This window comes from Spea bombifrons, chromosome 3, assembly GCF_027358695.1.
Source record: "Spea bombifrons isolate aSpeBom1 chromosome 3, aSpeBom1.2.pri, whole genome shotgun sequence".
In the NCBI taxonomy this organism is placed as follows: Eukaryota; Metazoa; Chordata; class Amphibia; order Anura; family Pelobatidae; genus Spea; species Spea bombifrons.
The window spans coordinates 83011351-83029440 of NC_071089.1; the positions used below are offsets into that span (position 1 = coordinate 83011351).

The following is an 18090-nucleotide window of genomic DNA, read 5'->3' on the forward strand; positions in this document are numbered from 1 at the left end:
ACCTTTATCTTGTTATCTCAACCTTACCAGTGCAATTTATGCCATCTCCAGTGTAGTTTGCAGTACACTGACAGTAATATGATCCGGCCAGGTTGGAGCAGATCGCATTGCTTGAGCAGTTGTTGGCGTAACCTGGGGCACACTCATTAATATCTAAAAAAAATGTCACAGATAAATACATTTTATTTTTGTATTTATTTATTTTTTAAAATCTACACTAGCTTAAACGTCATATGGTATAAACTTGTAATGCCAGTAGGCAGGTTGTCTCACCAATTGATCTGTGAAGCAGATCTTATATCATCCAACTGTTAAAATGTAAATCATGGCGCTAAATATTTATATAACTATATAAACATGCTGTACATGGTTATCAAATGGATTATTGTTTTTATCACTATTTCCTATCTAGTAAAATATCTCAAAACGTGCTTCTTCTGGAAGAGGTGGGCAGCAGAAACTTTATGAATTATAATTGGATAACTAATATACTTACATTCCATCTTTGTGTGAAGAATTCCATAAAAACAATTTGTGTTATAATGATATTGAAAAGACTACACAAACAGTATTTCTCGCTATCTCTATTCAAATTAAAAAAACACAACTAGAAAAATGTTTAGTAATGTAAATTGTACAAAGTGGAATTTCTTACACTACCTATACAGCTGTTGTTTTCTCGTTGGTATCCTGAGTTGCATTCACATATAAAGCTGCCATCAGTGTTCTTACAGCTTTGCTGATCACCTCTGCAATATTCAGAGGAACTGCATTCATCGATATCTGTAAAAAATGCAGATTATCAAAGTGTTAAACAGTAACACAGTAAAAGAAACAATGTGTACATTTTAGAAATGATGACCTAATTAGAACTTTCCATTGGGTATTACAAGACTGCTTTCAAAATATAGCATCAGATTCACTATAATATAAGTATATTCATATGTAACAATATCATGAAAATTGGATACTGTAAGATATGTGCGTTAACTATTAATCCAGGCATGGAAAATAAAGGGGAAATTGGTTCCAGTAGAAGAAACAGAACTATATGACATCACTATTCACTATTTTGAGTTAGCTTCAATGTATCTTATTCACCTGGACTCTGCATATTACCCTACCAAACAGCTGTCAATGGAGGTTGAAAATGTCCGTACCCACAAAGTGGGGTATTACAGCTGAGTTAATGCTAGTTAATACTTAGAGAGATGGATAAGCTTGAGAAACAGAGGAAAAAAGCTATAACCGATACCAAGCCAGGTATGAAGCCTGAGAGCTTCACAAGCCATGGTTCTTTCTTAAAAACATAGACCCCTGTGTGCCCCTTTAAGGATGCTGCACAGACTTTCTATTGGTCGAGGCGGTTGCTTGAAAACTCGCTTGCTAGCCAAAACACAAACACAGGAAGCTGGATCATACCTGGTTCAAGCTTGACTAACATTACTTGTAGTATTTGGAGAAATCGGATGCATTTTTTTCTAACAATGATTAACGTAGGGTTAATCCTGTAGCTATGGGAACATACCCAATATGTATAATGTGTTCAGTTCATAATCATGATGGAGGATGTTCATCTTTTAGTACATTTCTAAGTTGGACAGTTCTACATACCTACACAGAAGTCACTTATATTTTCACGTTTATATCCTTGTTTGCACTGGCAGTCATAGCTTCCATTGGTATTAGTGCAATCTGAGTTTATGCCGCATATACTGCTATTAAGCTGGCACTCGTTGATATCTGTAAGACATTCAATATGTTCAATTAGTTCAAAGCAGTGTGTTCATTATTTCAGGTTCCATGTAGTTTGTTATAATTAATTTAATATAATGAAATGAGCAATTCAGAGGCGGGCTGCCACCTTATAGCTCAGGGGGAGCAAGTAAAGATAATGGTCCATACCGGCCCCTCACACCCTGCTTATACATATGTACATACATATACTCAGTCTTACTTGTAGCCTGACTTAAACCCTGCTTCCAGTGCCACCATTATACGGTCATGTAATGCTGTGTTCTTGCGCCTACTTCTGAGTTTAATAGTATTTATAAAGATGAGTGAAAGAAATGTATAAATATAATTTTTGGAAGAAAAATGCCAGATTGGCAACATACATGTTCCAGACTGTAGTATTAATCCATAATTCTGTGGAAATTTTGTTGGTAAATAATATGTATATAAATTGGTTTTATAGTACTTTTGTATCCTTCTCTTCCTTCGCCATTCTCCTAACCATTTACTATCACAACCACTAGGCGCAAATGAATTCTTACCTTCACACTGAATGCCGTCACCAGCGTATCCGCTTCTGCACACACAGATATAGGCGCCATCAGTGTTGGTACACTCAGCCCATAAACTACAGTTGTTTTCACCTCTGGAACACTCATCAATGTCTGTGCAATTTGTACCCTCATAGCCAACAATACAGTTACACTGATAGGAACCAAGCGTGTTGGTGCATTCAGAATGCACAGGACAAATGGTGGAGTTATCCAGACATTCATCAACATCTGAAATGATAATAAGGTCATTTATTATTAGAATATTTCAAAGTGAAAATCAGGGCAACTGCACTACAAGGCACAGCAGAAGCAAGGCTTAGTTGGTTAGACTTTTTACATACATCTCGGGTGTTTCTTTTAATAGAGAGGTTCTATTTCAAGCTATTTAAAGAAATGATCAACACACAGACAAATGTATGTTAAAAGAATTCATAAAATATTAAACCAGTAAACAAGTAAATGTTTGAAATACAGTGACATATTATTCCTCACTGATGGAAAGTGGTTTCATCTTACCTGTGCAGTTTTTCCCTGCATACCCTGGTAGACAGTCACATGTGAACAATCCGTTTGTATTTATGCAGATGGATTGTGTGGGACAATTAGTTGTGTTTTCTACCGCACATTCATTGATGTCTGTAAGGATAAAAGCAAAAGAAAATCATTTAGCCACATACGGCACTTTGTGGTGCTATAAGTGAAAATATAGTCAGAGTTTATTATTATACAACTAAAAGGATGATCTGGTTTTGTTATTACTATATGACTTGTTGATATCGCTCAAAAACATGTGTCCTTTAAAGTCAAATTTAATAAATTGTACTAGGTCAGCATTGTTGATAAGCTAGGATTTCAAGTCCTACATTACCAACACATATGTTTGCCACGAATGCCACTGCACTCAATTATGCAAAAGGTAAGCCATTTAAATTTATAATTACAGTAAACAGGCTTTAGAGAGCTAATTTATTAAACTCACCAACACACAGCTGATATGGGTTTCCATCATAACCAGGCTTGCAATGACATGTGTAGTTTCCAGGCTCATTAGTACAGTGAGCATTCAGACCACATGGAGATGTGACATTGGCACATTCATCAATATCTAGTGGACATAAGACGAGGTGTCAAATGTTTATGTTATAATACAACCTGCCTACTGGCATTACAAGTTTATAGCATGATTAATCTGTGATTGCACTAAACTGTGTATTGCAGATATTCTGTACTGTATTTCACCTCTGATGTGTCGTATGACTCAACAACAAACATTTATCCATCAATAACAAAGAGCACATCTCTGTAAGTCGCTGGGATGGATAATGTCCTCTGTCTGCTATTCTCATAGCTGTAAATAATGGCAATGTATACTTCTTTAAGCATTGTGGTTAGAAACTATGTATTTTCGCCACACAAGTAAACCTGGGGTTTTAGTGCGGTAGGTAATATGAGTTTAATTATTCTGAAACAAAAAACTATGATGATTATAAAAAAAAAAATATTGGCACATAAACATACTGCATACATATATTTGCACAAGCGTGCCTATTCTGAGACTTGGTCATAATGTCTGCTGCTGATTCATTACAATGGGGTAACTCTGTAGAAACAAGATTTGATATGGAATTTTATGTGATGGCGCGAGCATTTACATAAATTATATGTATGTGGCCAAAGACCATGTTTCCGCAGGGCCCAAATTTAAAGAGGGTCCTGAACAGAATACACAACTCATTACAACCTATGCTTCACAACACATTACCATCACACTTGGAGCTGTTCAGGTTGTTAACTTTATAGCCATCCTCACAGCTGCAGTTGTAGCCACCCAAGATATTAATGCAAATATGGTCGCAGGTTGATTTGTTTAAAAGGCATTCGTTGATATCTGAAATAAAAAATAATGTATAGCAATTACAAATCAAGAAAAAACACAAAATATTTATTAAGTACCGTATTTGCTCGATTATAAGACGAGGTTTTTTTCAGAGCAAATGCTCTGAAAAATACCCCTCATCTTATAATCGGGGTCGTCTTCTAATCAGACCTCAAATAGAGGTCTGATTAGGAGACTAAGATCCAGATCCCCCGCACCGCTGCAGGGGACCTGGATCCTCCTGTCGTCGCCCCCCCCCCCACACACACACTTACCGGTGCTTCCGGAGGTGAAGTTGGCAGCGGGGGTTTGTATGCGTCCGTCGCAAATACCTTCCCCGACTGTCAGAGATCATTGTTCCAGAGTTCCTGATCTCTGACAGCCGGGGAAGGTATTTGCGACGGACGCATACAAACCCCCGCTGCCAACTCCACCTCCTTCCGGCTGCCGCGGAATGAGACGTCAACCCGCTGCCCCGGCAATACACCAGGAAATTGGAAGCACCGGTAAGTAAGTGTGTGTGTGTGTGTGTGTGTGTGTGTGTGTGTGTGTGTGTGTAGGGCATTTCTGGAATGCCTTACACCCCTATATGCCACTCTGGCACTTAGGGGGTTAAAAGGCATATTATGGGGCAGAGTGGCATATAGGGAGGTATAAGGCATTTCAGGAGGCAGAGTGGCGTTAAGGGGGCATTTAATAGTGCACTCTGCCTCCTGAAATGCCTTATACCTCCCTATATGCCACTCTGCCCCATAATATGCCTTTTAACCCCCTAAATGCCAGAGTGGCATATAGGGGTAGAAGGCATTTCTGGAGGCAGAGTGCTCTATATAATGCCTTTTAACTCCCTTAATGCCACTCTGCCTCCTGGAATGCCTTATACCTCCCTATATGCCACTCTGCCCCATAATATGCATTTTAACCCCCTAAATGCCAGAATGGGATATAGGGGTATAAGGCATTTCTGGAGGCAGAGTGGCACATAGGGGGTCAAAAGGCATACCATGGGGCACAGTGGCATATAGAGGGTTAAAAGGCATATCATGGGCCACAGTGCCATATTGGTGTGGCAAGCCTGGGGGCAGATGTGCGTAACTGGGGGACAGGTTGGAAAATACAATAGAAAATATAAAAGAAATAAAAACAAAAAAAAAATATTTTTCTCAATCATAGCTTTTATTAAAAAAAATAGTTTACATGAATTAACATTTACTGGTAAAACTTTTTTCCTTTAGGGTCGTCTTATATTCAGGCTTTTTCTTTTTTTCCTAAGTTAATATTCAGATTTTGGGGGGTCGTCTTACAATCAGGGTCGTCTTATAATCGAGCAAATACGGTACTTCTACTATAAATACTACTGTTATAAATGTTCTTAACAAAAGTTGTTTAATTAAAATAATCACAATATTTCATTGATAAAGTAATCTGAGTGTTGCCCTGCTATAAATAAAGGGCACATGTTTCTAATTTTGGCAGGTTCAGTAGGACTTGGAAGACTCCAATGGAAATAGATGAGAGCTCATAATGTCATTCAAATACATGCATGCCATCACATATATTTGTTTGAACTGTGTTGCTAAAAGAAAATATATGGCATATGAGGTTGCTAGACAAACAGCTGAGTGTCCTTACCATTACAATTAATCCCATCTCCATCAAGTCCTTCGGGACATGGTCCACATCTGAATCCATCTAAAGGAGCTTTCATGTCTTCGCATGTAGAGCTATTATAGCATTGGTTTTGTAGACATTCATTCAGGTCTTCTTCACAGTAAGCGCCTGTCCATGCCCGGGAGCAGTTACAACCTGCAAACTGCAAGTGGATTGGGAGAGATGACAGAATGTTTAGGAAATTCCCGTCATTAATATGATAAGAGAAAGTATGTATTGGAGAAAGAAAAGGAACCTGAAGCATGTTTCACCTGTGTAGATACCAGCGTTGTGATGCCAAGCATTGTGTTGCAATCCTTAGCGAGTGCAAGCAACATTACAATAAAAGTAATAAAGTAAATCACATTGTAGTTATTACCATTAGCTGTATGTATGATGAGAAAAATGTTGGTGCGCTAAGCTAGTTCCAGGCTCAAATAATACAAATGTGTAAAACAAAAACCGTCTGTTTCTCACCCTAATAAAGTTGGCAACAAATATATATACATAATATAAAGGAGAGGTTTTGGTTATTTATAAGGTTTTGGTAGCACCTTTGTGTGCCCACTATGTAGGAGGTGAGAGTAGGTTCTCACCCTCTTTAGAGTGTGCCTTGACGTGGCGGGTGAGCTTAATTATGCTTTGGCCAATTCATATAACCAAAACCTCTCATCTATATTATGTTTATAAATTTGTTGCCAACTTTATTAGGGTGAAAAGCGTAGGAAGTTTATGTTTTTGTATACACTGTACAGCCAATTCACTGTATTTGCAGCATGTTTACACCTGTTTGATATGAAGACAACAAACAATGCATTGACACATTTGATAAAGGATGGAATAAGGTTGAAGAGATGCTGACACGATAATGGCCAGTTTTGATCTACAGGTGGAAAATGTTATCACTCCTAATGCAAGCTTGACAGCACGTAGAGCCACAACTCTACCTGACTACTTGGTTTACAATTACTATAGCCCAAAAACAGTTCAAACTTTGGTTATGCGCCAGCAGGCACACATAGTTTTGATTTCATTAGTAACAGCACCAAACAATCTTTTCAAATACCATATTTCGTCAATTGCAATTAAACTAATTTTGTTTTAATTAACTGTGACTGTGGTTCACAAAGGTGGAAAAAAATGCTACTCAAAAGACAAAGACAGTTTTGGAGCATGTTAACTTCATCTGGTACCAATGGAAAATGAGTGTATTGACACATTGAGACTCTAATCCAGTCTCTTTATCAGGATACAGGGTAATATGAGCTGTATTCTACTGGACACCCTATCACCAATAGTGATAAAATTGAATAAAAATCCTCAGGATTATACCGTATTCTTAATTTCAAAAGTCTATTAATTGTTGTTTATTTCCACTTACCATGAAGTTTGTGTTGTTTCCTATACTTGTTGGCTCATCATAAATACAGCTGCCATTGTTGGTACAGTTGCACAGAACCAAAGTCAGGGCTATTTCAGTGGTAACCTTAGAATCGTTTGCCTGGACAGTGGCGTTTACAGGATTAGAACTTGTCGGATTCCACACCAGGACTCCATTAGCTTTATAGCAGAAGAGAAAGTAATACATAGTAAAAAGTGAAGTAAAGTTTTATTTAATTATTCAGATGCAAAGAAAGAACATATTTCTTCATTGTAGACTAAGATTGTGTATTAATATAGAATCACTGATCTGATGACAGATAAGAACAATTTAGCCTATCCAGTCGCATATTTACCCTGATGTAAAGACGCAGACCCTACTCAGTCCTTAAAAGGGTTATGCTTGTCCCATGCATGTGTACATTACCTTGCTACTAACACTTCTGCTGGCTGAACATTTGTACTACCTTATCAGTAAGATAGAACTTCCTAAGCACCCTTGTGACCCTTTTGTTTCATATTATGGCCTCTTGTTCTAAAATATGTCCTCTTTGGTATTTTGTTACTCCCTTGTATGTATTTAATTGCTTGTTTCGCATATCTTCTCTCTAGGCTTTCCTCCAAGCAATACATATTGTGATGCCTTAGGTTTTCCTGATAATTGTTATTCTGCAAATCATTCACCATTTTGGCACCATGTGGGCACTCTCCTTAACGTCAATATCCATAACGAGGTCTAACCAGAGAGATCTATAAAGTGGCAGCACCACATCCCGCTTCCTTTCTAATCTCTCTCACTTTACAACCCAGCACTCTGCTTGCATCTTCCTTCCCTTTTTTTCTGTTGTCACTGACAGAACAGTACCCCACTGCTATGTTTTGGATTATTTTACATGTAATAGATAATCATAAATAATATTATTGTAAGTTCTCAAGAGTAGGGCCTTCTTCTCCTTCTGCATTTGAAATTGACTTGGTTAAATATTTTCACTATCCAATATTGTACCAGTGCTATGGAATCTGCAGGCACTATATAAATAAATGTGATATACCGGTATTACAGTCTATCAGAAATTAACAGGCAAACATCTTGAATGGATAACATTTAACAAAGAAGCACTGACCATTATAATACCAGTAATTACATTGGGGAGCATTTCACTGAATCATTTAAGATTCCATTTAATATCCTTACCATCCAGGGAAACATCGCTTGAATCTGTTAACAGGGAGAATGTCACTGTGTCATTGTTTGGGTCAGAGGCTGTGTAATTCACCGTCACAGATTTGTAGAGTTCTGTCCTAATGGTGGATGGTCCAGTTATATTGGGTGGAAAGTTGTCTGTAAAGATAATTATTACTTGTGTGAGTTTAATCAACATTTTGTTTACAGACAAGAAAAATGGATCAAATTTGCGTTTGAAGCTTTTATGTGGTGTAAAAGCCATTAGTTGGTTCAGAATACAAGCGCCTACCTCCTAAAGCGAACAATGGACCAAATTTGACTGTATGATGTGGGGTGATACTGTAAACAAGTAATTATTTGTTCTTTAGTTGAATTAGTTTTTTGAGCCCCAAAGATGCTACATGGTTCATAATCTCCGTATCAGTATATTTTCATTTCTCTGACCATATTTATGTCTTTATTACTTCTTAATGTATGCATACTAAATATGGTAAAAGGTAATATATTAGGAAATACCACATTTTCCATACCTTAAGTCACATTTAAAGACAATCTACAGCATATTTTTTAATTTGATCAGATGCTACATAAATGAGAAATAATGTTTTGTCAGACTAAACAATCCAAACTATTGTGTAAGTTCATGAGGACTCTGGGAAAGCCATATTTAAAAGTTCTTACTCATAGCGTTGTTCTGTTCTTGTACTGTGTTGAATGTCTCCAATGTTGCTTCTCCCACTGCAAAATCACCCGTACTCAAGATGTCAAAAATGCATTCATCATTTCCTTTGCAGGTCTCATTTGCTTTCTTGACAGTATCAGGATTCTTGGTTAAAAGTAACTCATCGTAAAACAAGGGCACAAAGCTGTTGTTGTTGTAGGTGTACCAGGATTCACCATTTGTGGTGTTGTAGATAAAGATACTATTTCGGGGAGTTGTTTTCCCTGTTAAAAAAACAACAGCATGTTAACGTTGTGGATAATCAGACGTAAAGCAAATTCTGATAAAAAGACTAGCACAGCAAAAAAAGTAGAAAAAAGAAATTTAACGTTAGCTTTGACACAAATACTTACAGGTCATTCCAATTTCAAAAATCTGGGAATCATTGGGACTTTTTTCTTCATTATATGTCAACTCAGTTCCATTGGCAGCCACTAAATCATCACTTTTATTCCCATTGAACACACCTGAAATATTACATATAAACACACACCACATGTTAATAAAAATAACTATACACACCATATGTTAATAGAAATAACATAAAATAAACAATTGGCTTGGAATATAATTCTGAATTTGTTAAAAGATGACACAATGAATACATGTTCTGTAAGTGTCTGCAGTTCAAATAGCCATTTGCCTTCAATGCCATTGTTACACAATGTAAAAAAGACCCAGACAAAATATGCTTTCACAATGTTCTTTGGCCAAGCAGAAGATCCCACAAAGTGATGACAGCTCAGAGAATTTCGAGAATTTCCTTACCCAGAAGTCCTTCTGTCCTTTTCTGATATGAAGAATCTAATGATGTGACAAAGCTCAAAGCTCCCAGTTTGGCAGACACTGTGACTGATATTCCACCATCAAATGAGGCTTGGGTCTCGTTTTTGCTTGTCTTCTCTAAAGTGAACTTGTTGATATAGGTGGCATTTTCTAGTTAGCAGGAAAAAACAAACAGGAAAAGACAAACATGATGATATCTTTAGTAATTAGAATCCCAGACAAGAATTTAACAGTTATTACATTCCCCAGAACTTTTAATGTATTTCTCAAATTATACTAATTTTGCATTTTACCTCCTATTTCAAATGTAGTCCCATTAATCTTCACAGTTGTGGAATTTTCATTGCGCAGGTTCCACTCAATCTGGGAAAGAAAAAAGATATATTTAAACATCACAATATAGTCGAGTGAAAAGCTCATAGACTGCTTTTTTTATGGTTTTGTGCATTGAGAGTGAAACATTGAGGACCAGGAAGTTGGTTGCTTTTTTCATGTAGGTCTGCATCCATTCACAGACCTTATGTATCATGGTGAATCAGCAGGGGCATATTAACAATGGGGCAAAATGGGTAAACTGGGTGGTGAGTGAGCCCAGAAGGGGTCCCTTTAGGTACTTGTTGCACTCAGTAATGCTGGATGTTGCATAGACTTTGAATTTATGTTTTAGGGTCTCAGAGCTAGGAAGCTGCAATTACAAAATAGGTATTGTGCAGGTACTGTGCAAGGTCTTGGATCTGTGTTTATGGAAGTCTGTGGAGTTTGTCCACCAAAATGAGAATTGGCTTGAGAGTTTACAGGAAATATGTGGTTTTAGCACCTTTACTTCAATATGCATTATGAATATCAAATTCCAATGAGCTACACCTACAAGAAGCTCTTGACTGGTCCTAGAAAGTGCATATGTAAATCTCCCAATGTATTATACATTATACAGGGCTACCTCTGGTCTTTTGCTGGAGAAATCTGCCAACCAAAATTCCCTGCCATACATTATCATGTATGTATGTGTTTATGTGACATATATCTGTAGGAACAGATATGGTTGTGCTTTTGAAGCATATCTGTGTATGTCTTTTTGCAGGTGATACAAAGGTCTTCAATACAGTACACATTCCTGGTGGAACAAGCCAAATTGCAGGGGCGGTTATGGTTAATGGGGTGTTTAGGGTTCAGTTAGGGGCAGTTATGGTTAACGGGGTGTTTAGGGTTAATTTAGGGGCAGTTATGGTTGATGGGATGTTTAGGGTTAATTTAGGGGCAGTTATGGTTAATGGGGTCTTTAGGGTTAATTTTAGGGGCAGTTATGGTTGATGGGGTGCTAAGGGTTAATTTAGGGGCAGTTATGGTTGATGGGGTTTTTAGGGTTAATTTAGGGGCAGTTGTGGTTAATGGGGTCTTTAGGGTTAATTTAGGGGCAGTTATGGTTGATGGGGTGTTTAGAGATAATTTAATGCTGAGGACTGGGTTAACTTAAGGTGCAGTTAGAGGTAAAGGGGGGCAAACTAAAGGGAATCTAAATCCTGGGGGCAGTGAAGATTATTAATGTATTTATTTATAAAAGTATGGTGTCAGTGATATTCTTTGAATGAGTCGAATCTCTGTAAGATCCAAATCCCTGTAAAATCCGAATCCCTGTAAGATCCGGATCACTGTAAGATTCGGATCCCTGTAAGATTCGAATCTTTGAACGATTCTCTGCCTTCAGTGACATCACTAGAGTAGGCAGGCAGGAGGGTTCATTGACTGTACTGAAAGGGGCGGGGCCAATCGTTAGTGTGACTGCATGGAGGGACTGGGAAACAGTAACTCCTGTGAGTCATACTGAATGATCCGAAGATTCGGCTCATTTCAATGAACGAGTCGAAATGATCCGATTCACTTTAATGATCCGAACTTACCATCACTAGGCAACACTGGATACTTAGTCCTAGTGGGAATCAAAATGTTGGATAAGACAAGGACCAATCAGAGTGCAGCATGTGCCCTCTGGTAGGACCATACCTTAAACCAAGCCCAGTGGCATTAAAAGTTTTAAAAGGGATGTAGCTTATATTTTTACAAGTTGTCAAACTGATTATACGCAGCTTGCTGTGTATTTATATTTATCAAGCACTGAACTTTACCGTGGTCTCATTTTGTATCATGGCAGCCAGACCGATAAAGTTGGTTGCTTGCGATGTTCCATTTCCAGCTCTAGCTGTACGTCCCTGTAGTCTGAAAATCACTGTACCATTCTCGTCTTTCACGTTTACCAAAACAAACTCTCCTAAGCCATTGAAGGTGTATCGCAGTCCATCAAGTGTGGTGATGTGGGGGTCTCCAAAAAAAAATCCTTAGACAGAAAATGGAACAGAGTTGTGAGTTGTGAGCACATATAACACTTTTCTGCATAGAAATGTGGTTACCTATAAATGTCAGCCATTTATGCCCTTCTTGGTGTCCCGATGCTTACCTATAAATGGTGGGATGTATCCAAAGCAGAAATCTAGGGGTCTCTTCTGTCTATACATTGCGCAGAGGGTTGCTGAACCGGAATCCCTACAACAGTTATTGTAAGGATCTACCTCATTAACTGTGAAAAGAAAAATAAAGACAGGTCTCAGTAAAATGCCAAAGGAAATTGTGTTATGTTACGAAACCAGAGACACTTCAATATAGTATTTTGCAAACCATATGTCTATGCCAAATGAGACAAGAACATGGGAAATAGATTCAATTTAGGGTAGTTGTAAACATTAAGGTGAAAATGAAAGCTGCTTAGAATGTATTCACAAAATTCTATATGACCTGTACCTATTATGATTACATTAATTGCAGTAGAAATCTAACATATAACATATTGGCTATTATTTTGGAGAGTGTTTACTCTGGTTTTGGAATAAATGTACCTTTATATTCATTTTGTAATGCTGTCATAATATTTGGTCGCACATTATAATAATAATAATAATATGAGTTTGGATTCCACCATCGAAGCCATAAGTTATCATATTCCCAAGGAGCTGGCAAGAATCGTTCTTTCTCTCCATACATAAGACCTCCCCATATATTGTAGTAACATCTAGTGCCTCCTCCAAACCAGGAACGAGATGAGCTCTGGTATGAATTATATATATCTGTGGAAATAAAAAAAAATCATAGATCTATGAAGAATCTACCTATCAATATCTCAGGCATCACACTGTCAAAGAACATTTGCTCATCATTATGTTTCAATAGATGTCTGACTGGTCTCCTGCAGGACCATATGTACTTCGGAAGGGATTTTGTATAGACCATGCAAGGATAAAAATCTGTATTTACATTGTGATTGCATACACTTAATTACCATAGCTTTAATGGAAACCCAAAACTCATTTCACTTAGGGACTCTAAAATCTTGATACAGCTTAAATTTTTTTAAAAAAAAGTGATGTTTTGAAAAAAAAAAATGCTTACTGACCTGGATTTTTCTGTTGGAAATCATACCACCATAGTCTGCTGGAAGGTGTGAATGAAGAATCCCAAAAAGCCTGCCAGGAGGAGCAAGGACAAGGTCTGACATAGTTGGACCACACTGGTTCATTGTAGTACCACTTCAGGCATTGTTGGATAGGGTTTTTAGTGTTTGCTGCATTATTCTCCAGTCGATAAGCCCAGTGGCCTTTCTTGTCTGCAAAAAAAGGAAAAAAACAAAAAATAAATTCTGATCCATACCATGCAGCATACCCTTCTTTACTACATTTATACATTGCTGCATAAAAACCATGAGACTCAAAAGAAAACATGATAAATAGGCAAATACCACTCAAGCTCGTCTTATTTTAACAACTGTGGGCAACCACGTGTCTGGAATCTGGTACAATTTCTGCCAACTGTAATCTATAGTGAGTGCTAGTTTATGTTAGAGGTCTTCTTCTTCTCTGTGAAGGCTGGATTGGGCATCTGGCACACCGGGCAAAATCCCAGTAGGCTATTGGCTCATAGCACCCCACTCTTAACCGCTGTATATGCACAGCCATATACTGTAAAACATTGTTTGGCCACTCCATTCCAGCTTGCAGTTGCATTCAAGTAATTTGGCGGCCACAGGCTTTATAGTGCCAGGGTGTCTGAGTTATTCTCAGTCTGGCCCTGACCCTCTCTATGCCTAAACAGGTTATAAAGCATCTCTACTGACTAGTATTGCTTCCTGAGCTAACACATTCCCTGATATCCCCTGGTTACAATACAGGGGACCCTTTGAATCAGTGCAGACAACTATTTGAATCTTGTCCCTGCTAAATAAAGCAATGAAATATGAAGAAACATATCAATATTCCTAAAAGGCAATGAAATAATTAAATGTTAATCTAAATGTAATTACAAATGCAATTTGATTGTTACTGGCTATATACATTGCTAGATGGGTTTTGTAATGCAAGCACATGCAAACAGAATTGACATACCAGTGGCATTAAGCCTCTCACTTAAATGAACTATCTTTATAACATACTCCAGAGAGTGATAGATAATGGCAGCTCTTTTTGTGCCACGGAATGATATGGAGAGGCTCACATGAGTAGTTAAAATACATGAATAATAGTGCAGAGGTTGGTAGATACAGGAATACAAATACACTTAATTGGGCATTTTCATGAAGTTCACACTCAATTGAGTTTACATACCCTTGTATGTTAACACTTAAAAAACAACTCATATTTCCACTTATATGTGAGTTACATTTTGTAAGTTCCAGGCAAGAGTATGTAAGTTGAAGGACAACTGCAACCAGTTACGCATATATTGCGATAAGTCATAGGTTCCAAAAACAAATTATTCTACTTACTGGTTTTGTATCCCACAGACTGGTCTGGAGTATATCTCTGTTGGATATTAACATATGGTTCTGTTTGAGGATCATTGAATGCCGGGAAATTAGGCGAATTACTGTAGTAAGTAGGATCACTAGTTAAAAAAAAATGTATTTAGGTTATGTTGTATTACATCTTAGAATTTAATAACATCCATATCATTCTCCAGTCTCTCAATGACGCACAATATGGCCCTCCATATTAATAACATTGATTTCATTGAACTAACTTCCAAATCATCCAATTAAAAGACAAACGTATACCTCAAATAGCCCATTTTTGGTGGATAATTTCTAGGTAGAGCATAGTATGGCCAGTTCATTCCTCCATCATCAAAGCGTGTTAAACAAAAGGAATAGATTCCATCCGTGACCAGTACAGCTTGAAAAGTGTTTGTCTGTAAGTAGTATATCAAGCAAAAGGAAATACATTTATTTCATGTATCAGACCGACCCACAACGTATCATCAATGTACTGTATTTGTACATTGATTTGGAAGGTTACCTGTGCAGTAGAGAAGAATTGTGCAGGATAGGGTTGAGCTTCTTCCCATGTGATCATTATCGCCCATGCTGCTTGAAAATCCATATTAAAGTAACTCTTTACTTCACTTTGAATAGTATTTTTGAAACTAACATCCATATTAGGGGAGCTGAGGAAGTCATATGTCTGAAGAACAAAACAAATTGTAAATATTTCCCCAATTTAAGAAAAATGTTCAGACCACAAAAATTATTATTATTATTATTTATACACATTATTTGCAAGTACGGTGTCACCAAAGTAGTCTGTACAATGCGTATGAAAAATTCAAAAGGGCAGCCTTTTTGGTTTTATTCCAGTTAGAAAACAGAAACTACACTCACACAGCATTACACAATGGTGTTTAACACTAAACTATGAATTTGTAAGTGACTGGAACATTGTAAGAAATTGCCAAAAAGGGAAGAAATGATAAAACAGAAAAGAAAAAGGCTGGAAGAGGCAGAAAGCAGAGAAAAAAGGGAAAATGGCTTGCCAAATCTGGCTTTGTCAAGAGATGTTATTTTAATTGTGTAAATGTATCGGTTCAGTTTTATAAAGTCTCTTATTTCCTAAATGAGATAATTTTTAATATGTTGCTATATTTCAGGTTACTCTAGGTAACAAAATGTGCTAATAAGGAAAAATAAATGAATGGTTCAAATATACTTTGTTTATAGTAAGGTTGAAATGTCTTTTAGTAGCTGGCCTCACCTTATAGTATACATTTCCAAATTGAGAAAAATCGGCATCTGCCCAGAACACAGCAATCATGGGAGGTGTATAGTAGTCATAGTCGTAGAAACGGCTGTAGGGATAACTGTACGTGTACATGGGAGAATAGGGATTACGTTGAAAAATGATCACTCCATTGTCTGTGAACTGCAAAACAAGAAAGAGCAGAGATTGACTGTGAAATCAGACTCCATACAACATTGATGAGTCATTTTCGGAATCAGTTCTTATTTCACCCTGGGTTGCTTTTCTTGTGACATTGAGCCATTTTAGAATGAGTGACTTGCTGAATCCACAAAGGTATAAAAACGTGCTTTATAAAAGCACAAACTTGACTTGTTAATTACATTTCAATTCTGAGTGATTAAATGAGAAACATAAAAATGACAGCAGGTAAGAGCCATTCCGCCCATCTAGTTGGTCAGTTATTTACCTGCTTTAAAGACTCAATCCTTTATCAGCCCTTGTTCTCGTCTTAGATTCAGGATAGCCATATGTCTATCTTATGCATGTTTAAATCCACTTACTGTATTAGCGCCTCTACCACTTTTCTCAGAGGCTGTTCCGTTTATCTACCACCCTCTTAGTAAACAAAAACTTTCTTAAATGACATCTACTGACCCTTTAGTGTTCTAACATTCTCCTTTCAAATAAACCCCCTTGCTATAGATTGTTAAATTCCCTTTTGTATTTAAAAGTCTCACATCTCTTTTCCCTCCTCCAAGCTATATATATACTACATATATTCTGCTACTTTCCACATTATAATGCACATTGCGATATCATATCTGGAGTCTTGTTTAGTTTTGTACATTCTACTACTTGCCCAGACAGATGTATTACTGTAGTCATGTATTATAAATATGTACCTTGTCCCTGATTGCTATTGTACAATGCGTTTTCTACAGAGAATGGCAATGTGGCCAATGTATTGCTCAAGTCTTGTATTGTCAAGTTATAATTATGGTTATTGTGTTTCATTATGTCCTTCACTAAATATCTTTTAATACATAGTTGTACACTTGGGTTCCAGGAAAGTATATAAACATATTTGTGATATGTAACTTACATATAATGAACTATAAAATTTAGACCCAAAAGGAAAGCCAATGGGGACATTGATCAAGGGAGAGGTGAAGTCCTTATACCTCTGAGTTATTATATAATTGTTGTTATATCTGTAATCAAAAAGCCGTTTCTCTGAAAAACAAAAAGACATGATGATGTAGGTTTAGGATTATAGGCACTGTGCATGCAGTCATAAAGCAAGCGGAAAGGTATTACCGTATTGGCTCGGATATAGGCCGCCCCCATATATAGGCCGCACCCTAAAAGTTTGGTGCTTTTTTAAAGAAAAAGTTTTTTTCTGCCACTCTGTCTTATGCTGCCACTCTGTCTTCCCCCCCCCCCCGACTTACCAGAGCAGACTCCCGGGTGTCTTACGGGGCCGGAGGGGGACATCTATGCACATCGTGTATACAACTCCCGGTGCCGGCACTCAGCGGAAGTGCCGGCACCGGAAGTTGTATACGCGTATTGCGTAGATGTCTTCCGCCGGCCCTGCAAGACACCCGGGAGTCTGCCCTGGTAAGTCGGGGGGGTTAGAATGCATCGTGCGCACGTTCACCGGCAACGGCGCATCGCCACTGCCGGTGAACGTCCGTGCGATGCGCTTAGACAACCTCCCGTGCCGGTACTCCCCCCCGTGGGAAGTGCTGGCACGGGAGGCTGTCTGAGCGTATCAGACAGTAGGATGCAGGTCCCCTGCACCGCTGCGGGGGATCTGTATCCTAACCCCGCTGCCTGCCCGGGCGCTAGACCCCGAATATAGGCCGCACCCCCACTTTAAAGACTTAAAGTGGGGGAAAAAAGTGCGGCCTATATTCGGGCCAATACGGTATATAGTAGCCACGTATATTGAATATAAATCAAATTAGGTATGGAACGAGAAAAAAGTTTGACGGAAACCCCTGCAATAGGAAATAGCAGGCATTATTAAACACTCGTCTACATCCACCAGACAAGTCAGAAGACTTGTTTTTCCCGCAGAAATCTCATAGTGCTGCAACCACTGCAAGTGATTCTGTGAAGGGATATGCACACAAGGTTAACAA

General features: G+C 37.9%; 1 protein-coding gene across 1 annotated transcript in view; it reads right to left on the reverse strand.

Annotated features, from left to right (window-relative positions):
• The window catches only part of LOC128484763 (uncharacterized), a 78170-nt gene that overhangs the window by 48223 nt on the left and 11857 nt on the right, over positions 1–18090 (reverse strand). The window contains exons 10-32 of the mRNA XM_053461299.1: positions 17046–17176; positions 15956–16123; positions 15224–15388; positions 14983–15116; positions 14695–14813; positions 13330–13539; positions 12776–13003; positions 12340–12459; positions 12011–12219; positions 10181–10250; positions 9870–10037; positions 9455–9568; positions 9062–9325; positions 8390–8536; positions 7196–7374; positions 5797–5977; positions 4051–4176; positions 3268–3393; positions 2805–2924; positions 2277–2516; positions 1615–1743; positions 661–783; positions 28–153 (exon numbers count right to left, since the gene is read on the reverse strand). Of these exons, the coding sequence (XP_053317274.1) occupies positions 28–153; positions 661–783; positions 1615–1743; positions 2277–2516; positions 2805–2924; positions 3268–3393; positions 4051–4176; positions 5797–5977; positions 7196–7374; positions 8390–8536; positions 9062–9325; positions 9455–9568; positions 9870–10037; positions 10181–10250; positions 12011–12219; positions 12340–12459; positions 12776–13003; positions 13330–13539; positions 14695–14813; positions 14983–15116; positions 15224–15388; positions 15956–16123; positions 17046–17176 (3597 nt within the window). The remainder of the gene's footprint in view (positions 1–27; positions 154–660; positions 784–1614; positions 1744–2276; positions 2517–2804; positions 2925–3267; positions 3394–4050; positions 4177–5796; positions 5978–7195; positions 7375–8389; positions 8537–9061; positions 9326–9454; positions 9569–9869; positions 10038–10180; positions 10251–12010; positions 12220–12339; positions 12460–12775; positions 13004–13329; positions 13540–14694; positions 14814–14982; positions 15117–15223; positions 15389–15955; positions 16124–17045; positions 17177–18090) is intronic.